This window comes from Panthera uncia, chromosome C2 (genome assembly GCF_023721935.1).
Source record: "Panthera uncia isolate 11264 chromosome C2, Puncia_PCG_1.0, whole genome shotgun sequence".
In the NCBI taxonomy this organism is placed as follows: Eukaryota; Metazoa; Chordata; class Mammalia; order Carnivora; family Felidae; genus Panthera; species Panthera uncia.
In genome coordinates this window covers 129,332,811-129,346,558 of record NC_064810.1, presented here as the reverse complement: position 1 = coordinate 129,346,558, position 13,748 = coordinate 129,332,811, and the positions used below count along the sequence as shown (strand labels likewise).

The following is a 13,748-nucleotide window of genomic DNA, read 5'->3' as shown; positions in this document are numbered from 1 at the left end:
GGAAACTTAGTGTGTTCTGTTTACAATCTTTCAAAATAAACTTTCAAATTAGAATTTGTGCTTGAGGAAGTCCTCATCTGAAATAACGTACTTGACATCTGAAAGATGTGCCTTCTTCTAAATAATGTGATTGGGATGGAAATAGTTGGGATCATTACTTAAAGAAGCCAGGGGAACTTGTACATAAATACAATTTCTGCAGGATCCAACTTCAGAAGCTGACTTGTGGCACATAATCAGCAGGTGCATAATGAGAAGCATATAGGGGTGTCTGGCTGGCTCAGTCGGTAGAACATATGACTCTTGATCTTGGGGTTATGAGTTCAAGCCCCACGTTGGGTACTTAAAATCTTAAAAAGAAAAAAAAAGCATGTAAAAATTCAGTGAAGAATTGCAGAATTAGAAATAAGTGTGAGAGTTTAATACCTGCCCCAGTAGGTGAATCTGATGGTTATCCTGGGATAGTTTTCTCATCATAGAATAAAGTGCTGATACCTGTCCTATATACTTCTTTGTGTTGTCTGGAATAAAAGCAGGATGGTGTGTCTGTGTGTGTGTGTGTGTGTGTGTGTGTGTGTGTGTGTGTGTGAGAGAGAGAGAGAGAGAGAGAGAGAGAGAGAGAGAATGAGGGAGAGAGAGAGAGAGAGAGAGAGAGAGAGAGAGGTTGAGAGAACATGTACTGGACTGTAATGCAAGATAATGGTGATTCATTAGGGATTTTTCAAACTAGTCCTTAAAGTGAGTGCACAATGGCTTCCAGATAATGGTTAAAGAATAAGTATATACTTGTTTTTCATTGTAGTTTGACAACACTGGAACCTTTCAGGTGATCCCAATTTCTCCAAATGGGGAGTCTGTGTCAAAACTTCGGCGCTGTACCATTTGCTATGGTAAGACCCATGAGAAGAATTTATCGTGCAGAAACAAATGCCTTCTGAGCGAATTATTAAATCTGGCCTTATCAGATATTTCTAGTTTTGGTCATAGATTCTATTTTAAGTTTTCTAGTCTTTCAATGCCATACATCAGAGTTTTAATCTTTGTAATATTTAGAGCTTCCACAGAAGGTGAAAGTTGTTTAGAATATTCTCCCAAATGATGTGGCTTTTCTTGGAGACAGTTTGGTAGTTTGTATCAAAAATCTCTAAAATACTGAAAATATTTTCTAAATGAGTTTAGACATGACTCGTAGACTTCAAGCCTGCGTGCTCCCTACGTCTGCTTTCAAAAAGACCTTCCCAAATTGTCCTCTAGTGGCCACAGAAATTTTGGGACGTTGAGAATTCCTCATTAACTTAAATAATGTGAGATTAAAGAGGTATTGGTCAGATTATTAACTCTTGGTAATCAGTTACTGAGTCACTTGAATAAGATCTCAAACAACAGTGTCTTGTTGTGCAGATATTGAACCGTTGATAAGTCTCTCTATATCTTTCCAGATAAATGTTTTCCAAGTGATTGCATCAAAGAGGTTTTTTTACCTGAAAGTTCATACATGGATGTAGCCTTCCTCTTAGACAGTTCTCGGACTATAGCAAGTGATGAGTTTAAGGCTGTGAAAACCTTGGTGAGCTCTATGATTGACAACTTTGAGGTTGCCTCAGAACCTATAACCTCAGACTTCGGTGATAGGATTGCCTTGTTGGGCTATTCTCCTTGGGATAGTTCCAGGAGAAGGAAGGGTGTGGTAAAAACAGAGTTTGAGTTTATAACTTATGACAACCAAGTCCTAATGAAGAGGCACATCCAGACTTCCCTCCAAGAGCTAAAAGGAGAAGCCACTATTGGCCACACCCTACTATGGGCCATGGAGAATCTCTTCGCACAGACACCCAACTTGAGAAGACACAAGGTCATCTTTGTGATCTCAGCTGGAGAATATCGCGAGAGCAAGGATTTCGCAAAGAAAGTGGCTCTGAGGGCCAAGTGTCAAGGCTACGTCATGTTTGTGATCTCCCTGGGCTCTGCGCACAAGGATGGCATAGAGGAGTTAGCCAGCCACCCACTTGATCACCATCTGATACAACTTGGGAGGATTCATAAACCAGACCTGAATTATATTACGAAGTTTTTAAAGCCATTTGTTCACTCTGTCAGACGTAAGCCATTATTTTGTTTTTCTTCTTTGTTTTAATAAATTAGTGTTTGCTAATAGCATTGATAGCCTAACACATCTTTGAATCTAGAGCTTATCCAAATATAACCATTGGATGGTGCGATGGAGACAGAGATGGGACATATCCTGGTTATATCCTGTTTTTACCTTGGTCATAATGTGGTGAGACTTTTTTTCATGATAGAATGTCTTTTACATTAGATCTCAGGACTAGAAAGCACAGAGTGATTGGAGGTCTCCAGAGCCACATTTGTTCAACCTGAAGAAGCTTTAGCAGCTCTTTGATGAGTATTTACATAAAAGTTTTCCCTACTGCACTTGGTTTACTTTCTTTTTTTTAAAGTTTATTTATGTATTTTGAGAGAGAGAGAGAGAGAGAGAGAGAGAATGCATGAGCAGAGGAGGAGTAGAGAGAGAGAGGGCGAGAGAGAGAATCCCAAGCAGGCTCCGCACTGTCAGTGCTGGGCTTGGATTCACGAATTGCGAGTTCGTGAGCTGAAACCAAGAGTCAGAAGCTTAACTGACTGAGCTACCCAGGCACCCCCGATACCTGGTTTGGCACGCCCTGGAGACCTGTATGAAGGTTTAAAGATGGCGCAGTCCTGTGCTATTCCCGAAGAGTCTAAGCATACAAATCACATAGGAATCTTGTTAAAATGCAAGTCCCAGTTCAGTATGTATAGGATGGAGCCTGAGATTCTGCATTTCTAACAGTCTCTCCCATGATGTCTGTGCTCCTGGGCCAAGAATGACATTGTGAGTAGGAAGGCTCTGGGCCAATGCACTACAAAATGTCACTAGGGTGGGTGCTAGTCCACAAACTGATCTGCAAGAGAGAAGTTCAGAAATTGAGAATAAACATCTAGAAACTTAAAGCAGTTTGACATTGCCGCAGCATACAAGTGCGTGAGCAGTGTACCTTGTCTCACGTAACAAGATGGAAACCACAAGTATCAGTCTGCAAAGGATGAGAAGTAAAAATACCTTCCCCACAAATGGTTTGAGAAATATTCTTTCTAGAGCAATAGTTCTCAACTGGGGATGATGTTGTCCCCCAGACATTTGGAAATGTCTGGAGATACTTTTTTTTTTTTGTCACAACTGAGGGAAAGGATACTAGCATCTAGTGCGTAGAGACGAGGGATGCTGCTAAACATCCTCCAGTGATGCAGGATACCATCCCCTCTTCCATAAAGCAAAAGATGGTCCAGGCCAAATTGTCAATAGCACTAAAATTGAGAAACCCTGCCTCTAGGGCATCCCATAGAATCGGGGCTGAACCTTTTCTTTCTGAGACTCTACCAGGTGTAGACCTTGGTTCTGCTGGAGCCAACCTCACTACCCTTGAACTCCAAAGTTGCCCTGACATTCAAGGAATCTCCAACAGTACCATTTTGACGGTATCTTGAAAGTTCACTCTCCATTGCAGAGAGAGCTCCATCTTTTTGCTGTAACTCATATTTGATTGAAGAATCCCAACACCTTCCCTCTTGGGAATATCATGTTCTTTCTTTAAATGCCTTCGGTTGTATGATATTCCATTATGTTACGTAAAAAGAAAGAAAAAGTGCTTCCAATTAACTGTTGGTACCAACTTGCCTATTAGAGTTTTATATTTTATAGTAATTAAAAGAGTTCAAATTTTAGATAGACTATCGGATATCACTCTTGTGCATGCATCAAAAGGGAATATGTATAAAATAGACTGGTGGAGGCATTCCTAAAATGTCTTTATATTCAAAATTGGATTCCTGTGAGCTATTTCTTGACTCAGATTCACTGATACCTTGTGGATTGATTGTCTTGTTCCATGCAATATTGTTCTTTATGTCATCAAGATTGATGATGACACAGCACTTTTAAAAGACTATAGAATAATTAAAGCTGGACTCGGTGGATGCCTCAGGTTGCAGTTATTAGCGCTAGCTTATTTTTGATTTCCGCCTTCACAGTGTTGCTAAATGTCTCCAATTCGTCCTATAACCACTTGGTTTGTAGGAGTTAAAAGACTCCTCTACTCATACTTCTGGGAATTTTTTCTAAACTACTGACCCTTATTCTACAAGCTTTGGTGCTGACACGTTTGCTGTTCCCACACACACGGGAAATACCACCTGTATCACAGTTCCTGCCTCACTAATAGCAGTTGTCAAATGCAATTGATTAGACGACATAGTGTCATTTCAGAGAAAGGGGAAAAAATGTTCCTCTAAGAACTAAAGAAGTACAATTGTTATGAAACCACAAACATTCTGAAATATTTTCATGGAATTGTGGCTCATTCAGTGGCCAAAAGCCTCCTTTAACTAAAAAGTATTTTCCTGAACGAAGGGAAAAATTGATACGCTTCTTAATATTCCATAGCTTATAGAAAAGCAATGGCGAGGGGATAACGGGGCATGTTATTTAGATCAATAAGCTAAAATCTTTTCTTTGATTATTTTCCTCCTAGGAAATCCACGTTAATGGGCGCAGAAGCACAGAAATAGCATCATGTAATAAAATGCTACCTTTTCTATGTTTGATCTATTAGCATAAATCTGAGTGGAAACGCCCGTCAGAATAAAATTTCCCTTAGATTCTGTTAGCCTGAGCATGTGGAAATCACGTGTCTCTGCCTCACAATTAACCCTTAAATGAGCAGTTCAAGGAGGTTTGTTTCCATGAGCCTAGTAATTCTTTGGCTGCAAAGCCCTCTGAAATCAAATTTTGAATGCTATTTCTAGTTGCTACTATTTTCTGTGTGCACCCCAGCCAAGTTTTGCTGAAATATTTTAGTGACATTTAGTGCTTCAAGCCAATTCCTGTTGGGATTCTTGTTCCTTAGCAAACCTAATTTCTGATTTCAGAATCTAACTATAACTTTGCTCTCTCAATAGGGGGATTCAACCAGTACCCACCACCAATGCTTGAGAATGCCTGTAGACTCATCGGTGCAGAAGGAGAGGATAATCAATACAGCGATTTCCTGTGAGTTAGAAAGCTCTTACATGTACAAGGGACTGTTAATTGACTCATGGGTATACAACTGGCTGACGGCGGGTTATTAGGTCGAGGAGGCTAATAAGGTCTCTGAAGTAAAGGCTTTTCATGTATTCCATTTTCTGTAGCACTTGTTACGTGGCAACTGTGCTTTCCGGATTGATGTGTCTATAACATCCTCATGGGCTTTATTACAAATTTGTCTTTCAATTCATGGTTTCCTGAGAAATTCCCACATTGAAATGTTCCCCAGAATAGAACCCACAGTTTCGGCTCAACCACCTTGGCCTCCCTTCTCCTCTCTCCACACCGTCAGCACTAAGTTCTGGCCACACTGGAGTCTTGTCTGCCTTGTGTGAACCGTTGCTTCACCCTCCTGGGTTTCTGGTCACACCACCTGGAACTCTGTTGCTACCAGTGAGATCTTACCCATCAACCGTGGCCCTGATGAAGCTGTCTCCTCTTTGAAGCCCATTTTTACTTTCAAAGTCCTTACTTTCTTGTACCTTCTTACACCTTACGCTGTGGAGGCACTTATTAGAGTATATCCCAATGTCATGTCTCACCGAAGTCTGGGGTTGCATATGATTCATTGTTTCATACCCCAAAAGATAGCATAAAAGACCCCACACCGTAATTGCACATGTAAGTATTTTTTCTTAAAGTGCACATGTAAGTATTTTTTCTTAAAGTCATATCCTAAATAACAATGTAAATAATTAGAATGAATCTTGAACCTCAAACAGAATGAGTAGCCCTTTTGGTTTCTCTGTACTTCTCTCTTTACTTCCCCAAGCTCGGATCCCTGACTGCAGCCTTGCAAAAGCCTAGATTTAAGCCCATAATTACTCCTTCCTCTCAGATTGCAATTAAGCAAAGAGCTTCTCAGAACAGATAAGGTCTCTTACACACATCCAGAAGCAAAACAGCAAGACGAAGCATTCTCAGAACTCATGCAAGTACGTATTCCTATAATGTCAGATTGCATTTACTTGGTAGTTTAGCAAGAAAGTGTCCAGCAGCCAACACGTGAAGAATAATATGGCACTGATGTCACGTGAAGCAGTATTTCCCTACATTGGATAAGTCATGAGTTCACTTAAGGGCAAATCCATTCTTACAGAACTGCAGACAAAATATTATAATGTTACTCGAACATGTAAACCTAAATGCTATGTTTACAGTTCTTGTGCCACTATCAGACTAAAAAAAATGTGCATCACATCCAAGCAAACCCAGCAAAACACAAATTTAAAACACTAATTTAAGATAGCGGATGATTCTGCTTTGCCAAAATAAAATTCCTGAAAACTAAAAAAAATACAGTACATATTGATAAACGAATGTAAAATATGATGCATGTTGCAGAGGTACGTCTGCTTTCAGCTTGTCTACTCTGTTGCATGATGTCTTAATTCCTCACCCCTTGTCCTTACCTGGTACTGTTGCAGAATTATGCATATTGTGTGTCATGATATCATTTGGCTTTCACTTGGGGTGAACGTATTATTCATGTGTCGTATCTGACTTTTTTCCCTTTCCTCATTAACTCTCAACAGTTAAGGCAATAATACTCCTGGGTGCTGAATATTAGTAGCAAACACAGATGTGAACATGGACATTGAAATTGCAAAAAGGTGCCTAAATAGAATAAAAGTAAAAATCAACTTGTATTGAATGTGTTTTCTGTCATCATCTAAACAAAACACAGTGTTACCAAGTTATAAAGAATTCTTAAACTCCTAAGACTATAAATGTAATACCATTTTAAGAGCTATGATGTCAATGAGGTAAGTTTTGTACAGTCTTATTCTTCTCAGAACAGTTTTTGGTAAATTACTATTTTCTGTATTTTCTATGGGGATTGATATCAATATGAGGGATTATGGTGGTTCCAAATAACCTATGATAGAGGTTCTTGTCATTTATCTAAAACTCTGTCACCAATCAGACTTGGTTTATTCCAAAGTAATGGTTATTAGGCAATAAGCAGATGGGGGAAAAGGAAGGATAAATGGGAATTTTTATTTGTCAGTTTATACTTTTTAAAAATAAGAAAATCTTAATAATTGTATTGAAATGCATTTAGATTTTTATCTAATCTGTATTTCTTTTAAGAAATGGTTAAGTAATATATCACATTGTTAGGAAATCTTATTTGCATTCCCAAAGCTGTGGAGATTCACCTAAAGCTTTCCATTTTATCTGCTAGATTTACTCCTGAGCCACATGAGGTTTCTTCGGGAGAGAACAGCTTCCCTGGCCAGGAATTAAGTGCTGGGAGAGACTCATCCTTTGTGTTGGAGGACAGTGGAAGTGACCACTTGGTTTACATCCCAAGCCACATGCTGATGCCACAAGAATTAACGATTAAATATGAAAAAGGTCAGGATTCTGAAGAAATTGCAAGTTTCACTTCTGGTAAGGAAATGAAAAGTGATGATGGACATTTTTAAATGACGGGGTCCTCATCTTTTAACACTAGCAGAGAATCAAGTAAAATGAATCGTGTTATCTAAAGCAGCTTTTCTCGAGTTCAACATAGTAGCTGCAACAGCTTTTATTGAAAATGAAGATTTAGACGGCAACAGGCACCACTGAGGAGATCACTGATATAAGCTCTAAGAAATGTCCCTGATATTCTCACCTAACTTGAGATTTCTCTAGCCTCCACAGCTTAACAGGTTAGTGTGACGTAGTAGAAGGAAAAAATACAGAGAACATTGGAGCAAAGGAAGGATTGAAATCACTTTAAAAGTTGGCCGGGCCAGGGCCTCAGACATTGCAATTGCATGAGAAGGTATGTTATGTCGGAGGTACTTGGAAAAGACAGAGCACAGACGTCCCCGCGGCCTACTCTGAATGGCAAAGCAAGAAACCGTTCTCTTCCGGCAGGTTTAATAGTTTCAAACCAATCAGACACAGAGGACTTTTGTCTGTGTTTTCACTGAAAAGGGTGACGTTCTAAACAGACTTCAACCATTTCAGCTGTACACCTACGGGCTTCCAAAATGCTCCTTTGGCCAGCATGCTCGCATTTCAAGCATTATGTCCTAAGTATCATGTATGTTGTTAGACTGCACAAGTTTAATAGAAAAAGGGGCCAATTTCGTGCCACTTATTCCTAAGAATGAATCATACTCATTCTCAGTGATTTCCTTAGATGAATTGTCCCCCTCCTTATGAAATATAAATATTTGAATTTATCGCAAAAGCAACTGAACTTTCCCTTTTGAAGCTAGAATTAAGAATAAAAAGGTCAATCATTAGTTGAAACATAAGGCTTAAAAAAAGAGGTAATGCAGTAAAACCAAATGTGTGTAATGCTGTGGCATCATGACATTCAATTGTCTATTTTTAAACAATTTTTATTATCCTATAGACATAGCTCAAGCAAGAGAATAGAATACTTCTTTTTAATGGATATAGCTAATTTTGGGTGTTCATTTCAATGATATGGTATAGGAATTTATGATGGTTTGGTTTAAAAAGAAGAAAAAGAAAAAAAAATAAGTTGTTTGACAGGGTTAGAATACCAAACTGTCAATTGTGATTGTTTCATTAGAGGTAAGCATTCTAAAGTCTAAGAACTCAGAAATGTGAATCTTTTCAGGAAAAGACAGATATGACTGGATATTTAAGAAAAGAAGAAAAAGAAACTCCTTGTTGCCATTTTTTAAAATGTTTATTTATTTTTGAGAAAGAGACAGAGTATGAGCAGGGGAGGGGCAGATAGAGAGAGAGAGAGAGAGAACAAATCTAAAGCAGGCTCCAGGCCCTAGCTGTCAGCACAGAGTCTGATGCGGGGCTCGAACCCATGAACTGTGAGATCATGACCTGAGCCAAAGTCGGATGCCTAACCGACTAAGTCACCCAGGCGCGCCTGTTGCCATTTTTAACAACCATTGTTCAGTAATATTAGAAAGACTTTTCATTTGGTTTTCCAGATGTTGGAGAACTGAGATACTTGTAGCCAGCGGAAGGTCCATTTTGGCTGAACAAACAATTGTACATGGCTCTAGTAGGAAAAAATGTAGATTGTTAGTTGCCCCTCCCCACTTCATTTCTCCTGGAATGGGTTGAAGTGTATTGGGAGCTCTGTGGAGGATATTGTCATGTTGTGGTGCCTGCAAACAGTGTGAGTGTCAGACCTAAGGATAATATATATATTTTAACCTTTAAAATAAGTCTGAGTTTCAGATCATAATTGTTGTCTAGGGACTTTGTGCTATTTTCTTTTTTTCCCTTCCTCCCTCCCTTCCTTCATTCCTTCCTTCCTTCCCTTTCTTTTCTTCCCTTTCCTTCCTTCTCTTTCCTTCCTTTCTTCCTCCCTCCCTCCTTCCCTCCTTCTCTTTCTTTCATCATCTTTAGCCAGTTGCAAAAACCTGCTGAGAACTCTGTATATAATGTGCTGTCCCCGGAAAGTACATTGTGGTTCAGATACTGTATTCAGTTGCTAAGAGATGAGCTTTGATTAGTTTCAGATGTATGGCACAAAGGAAAGGTTGATAACTTGCATAAGCACCTCCATATGCTGTGCTTATTACTCATTTGTAATGTGATGCTGATGGCTGATTTTCCTGCTCTTGAACTGAGAGTCTTGGGGGAAAGTGGGAATCTGAACTGTTTAAGAAATGTATAGTTTCCAGAGTCCCGTGCACTGGCAGTGAGTTGTGTATCTTTCACAGGAAGCATAATCACCATCTCTCTACCTGTGCCCATCCCTTTGCTTCTTACCACCTGCTCTGATTTCCAAGTTTGCCTTCAATTCCATCACCTTTCCTGGCCCTCTCCAGTCCTTATCAGCAGCTAAAGAACAGTCCGTATCAGAATCACCTGTAAGTCCTTCCTAAACACAGATTGCTAAACCCTCCTCAGAACGACTGCTTTATATTTAGGGGTTTGAGTGGCGAAGAAGGGCTACGGGCTTGAAAACCACTGATGATTTTGGTATGTCCTCAAGTTTGAGATCCACTATCCCAGGGATTCTCAAAGGGTGGTCCCTAAACCAGCAGCATGAGCAGCCCCTGGAAACTCGTTAGAAATGCAGCTTCTCAGCATTCATCCCAGACCCACTAAGTCAGAAACTCTGGGGCTGGGTTCAGCAATCTGAGTTTTCACCAGCAGCACAGGAGACTCTTACACAGGTTGTATCTTCAGAACTACTGCTTACCCTACCACTTTGGGGTCCCGGATTTGCTTTACGTTCTCAATGGAGCCGAAAGCAATTGAATGTCTAGTAGTGTCACAGAACAGAAGTGGGAGTCCCGTTTCCGAAGGATTCCAGGTGAACTGCGTTACGGTTTTATTTTATTCATCTAAGACCACTGAACAGTCATCCCTCCCTCTCTCCGTCTAACATCTAACAAAAACGCTTTTTAAGATCTAAATATATAGAGATAATGTAGAGATAATATCATGCATTTTGACCACAACATCTGCCATATAAAAATTCTTTGGAAAATTCAGTCCTTCCTAATTGTGTGCCAATGAAATACATGAGTTCTTTGGAATTATGTAATGAAAAATGGGTGGTTTAATTCTAAGCATCTTGCGAGTGTTGACCCACTGGTAAGCATAGCACTTTCATCAAGTATGCTCTGTTGACCAATGTTTAAGATACAGTCAGTCTACTTTCAAGATTAAAGGACAGGATAATTTGTAATGAAACATTAAATATTAACCCAAATTCGGCCTAGGGTTCGCTCATAGCTTTAAGGGGTCTCAGGCCATAGGATAACTTCAACTGATGTTCTTTTCAATGAATTTCATCTGGTGATGAGAAGCAACACTTCTCCCTTTCAGCTAATCTGGTATCGCGCTTAAGGGATTTTGCAGTCTTTGTTTTACATTTTTTATTTTTCTAACTTTAATCTGTTTCCAATCTACAAATCAGCTTTTTTTTCTTTTTTTTTTTAAGCCAATATGTCTTTTGACTTCGACTCAGTCACAGGGTATTAGAGCTGAAAAGGTATTTAGTGATGACCTCTTGCAAATTCACCTAAGGGCAATTGCGCTCTACCTGCCCCAGGAGACTTACTGCAATGTCTGGAGATGATTTTTGTTGTCACAACTGGAGAGTGCTACTAACATCTAATGGGTAGAGGCCATGGATGTTGCTAAACATCCTACAATGCCCAGAATTCCCCCTCCCAACAAAGAATTATCCAGTCAAACTGTCAATAGTGGGAGAAACCCTGTTTTAGAAGAAACTTCGTACTCCCAAGGTCATTCGGGAAGATTCAAAATAGGGACTCACAATCCCTACACTCTTAGACTCTCAAAATTCTGCTGATTTTTTAAAAATTATAAACGTACAAAATTTGAATGTTGAGAACCTCAAATAATTTAGTAAGCAGCTATTTGTAGTGCAGAATATATTCTTTGGTTTTTCCATAGCATATAGGTTTACATAGTTTCATTCAATTGGATATTCTGTTTTCCATGTAATATGTCATATGTTTTACATATTGCCGCAGGCTTCACACTGGTTTTTCTGTATCCTCATAATGTTGCTTTCAATGAGTGAATTTATTTATCTCTTGTTGAACACTTACCTTCTAATTTTTGCTGTCATGTACTGAACTTGAATATGTTATCTTGACTTCTGCTAAATTTAAATCTGTGCTGGAATTAAATGCAGCAGAATTGGCTTCTGAGTCCCCTATGGAACACCAGTGGAGTGTCCTACTTTCATATCAGTGTACATTCTAAAAAGGAGGTCAGTGATAAAATTGTGGTCATACCTGAATTTTATTTTATTTTTTTAAATGTTTGTTTGAGAGAGAGTGGGAGAGAGCATGTGCGAATGAGGAGAGGGGCAGAGAGAGAGAGAGGGAGAGAGAGCATCCCAAGCAGGCTCTGCAACTGTCAGCGTGGAGCCCGATAAAGGCTCAATCCCATGAACCGTGAGATCATGACCTGGGCTGAAATCGAGAATATGACACTTAACCAACTGAGCCACCCAGGAGCCCCTGAATTTTAATGTTTCATGAACTCTTTAGGAAGTCTCACCCATCTTGATGTTCTTTGGGGGAATCAACTGAGTTTCCTGATCCGCTTAAGACATTAAGATGACCAGTTTTGGTTGTCTTCCTTGAAGGTTTTGCAGGTGGGCAAAACTGATGTGAACTGATGGTTCAAGGTGTGTGGACTTTTTGAATTCAGATGCACATGACGGTTGCTTCTGTATATCTCAAGCAATTATTTACTGCAAGTGATAAAGTAATGCTCTAGAGCACGACTGACATTTTTTTATGTGGACTCTTTCTTAAGGAATAAAACGTGGCTGCTTGGAGTAGTAATTGGGTCATAGTGACGGTGGTGGTGGTAGAAATGGTGTTGGCATCTCCACCATAGAGATGGTGGCGGTAGAGGTGAAGGCAGTGGCGGTGAAGATGTTAGCTGTTGCTGCTGGTGGGGTAGAGGTGTGTAGTGGGGATGTTGGCGACAGTGACATTGTTGATGGCAGAGATGGAGGTAAGGGTATGAGACTTGGGTGGTGATGGTCAGGACGGTGATACTGGTATTGGTGGGGAGGTGATGGGGGTGGAGGTGATAGTGACAGCCCCCGCTGAGGGCTTAACTATATGAAAGCACTAAGCATTTATGCTTATATGATTACTCAGATGGCCTTTCATGGAGCAAACATGTATTTGGCTCCTGTTCTGAGTTAAGCCCTGAGCTAGTCTCTTTGGGGGGGTTAGAGAGCTTTTGTTTTGTTTTGTTTTAAAGACTCAGAGGCCCCGTCTTCAAGGAGCTTGTGGTCTTCAAGGATACTTGTGGTCAGAAAGTATTCAGTTTGATTAAAAGTGCAAATGGGATGCTTGGGTTATTCCATGCAGTACGATTCTCAAAGCACTGTGGGCACTCTCTCACTTGACGATTGAATAATGCGTGAGGAATAACCATAACCACAGAAGCTACTGCTTACTTAGCGCAACTGTGTGCCAGGCACAATGCTAAGCACATTACATACATGATTTCATTTAATCTGTACCAAAAAGCCTATCATTTTTATTATTATTACATTGTGTGCTTTACAGATGAGGATATTTAACATGCAAAAGTTAAGAACTTCAAGCCAAGCCACAGAGCTTTAAGTGGTAGGGCCAGGATTCAAACCCATGCCCACTTACTTTTATCGGTGTGTTCCCTGTTGCTTGCCGATGGCATTGTCTGCATTTACAGATGAAGAAATATATCCAGTTGCCAAATTTGAGAAGAAGTTCAATCACATCATCATTTGGGAGACTTATTTCTAAGTCATTTTGGTAGTGCCATTTTATTTTAAAATTTTAATTTTATTTAAAAAAATTCCTACTTATAAACTCATCCAGAGGCACTCAGGCCAGAATAAATTGATTTCATAAACTGTTTATAAACTCATTCAGAGGCCAGAGCGCAGAATAACACCATGAAGACTAAAATGCCAGATCTGGGTGGTTTGGGTCTAAATAATTCCTAAGGCACGCATCACTTTTTCTCAGTATGCTGGTACCTTCTGCAGACTATTGTTTCAGAGCATGAAGCGACAGCAAGAGTGAGTCTTTCAGACTAAGTGCCACCTAGAAGAGTCTACACCAAGAAAGGTATTTATTCTAAGTCTTTGGGGGCAAAGGATGAAATCTATTTTAAGACCATCCCTTCT

At 39.7% G+C, this 13,748-nt stretch overlaps 1 protein-coding gene across 2 annotated transcripts in view; it reads left to right on the top strand.

Moving 5' to 3' along the window:
• COL6A5 (collagen type VI alpha 5 chain) overlaps nt 1-13,748 on the top strand; it is a 92,455-nt gene that overhangs the window by 59,159 nt on the left and 19,548 nt on the right. For both annotated transcript variants that reach the window (XM_049628820.1, XM_049628821.1), the window contains 4 exons: nt 803-890; nt 1,440-2,099; nt 4,996-5,086; nt 7,311-7,519. In XM_049628820.1, coding sequence (XP_049484777.1) covers nt 803-890; nt 1,440-2,099; nt 4,996-5,086; nt 7,311-7,519 — 1,048 coding nt within the window. The remainder of the gene's footprint in view (nt 1-802; nt 891-1,439; nt 2,100-4,995; nt 5,087-7,310; nt 7,520-13,748) is intronic.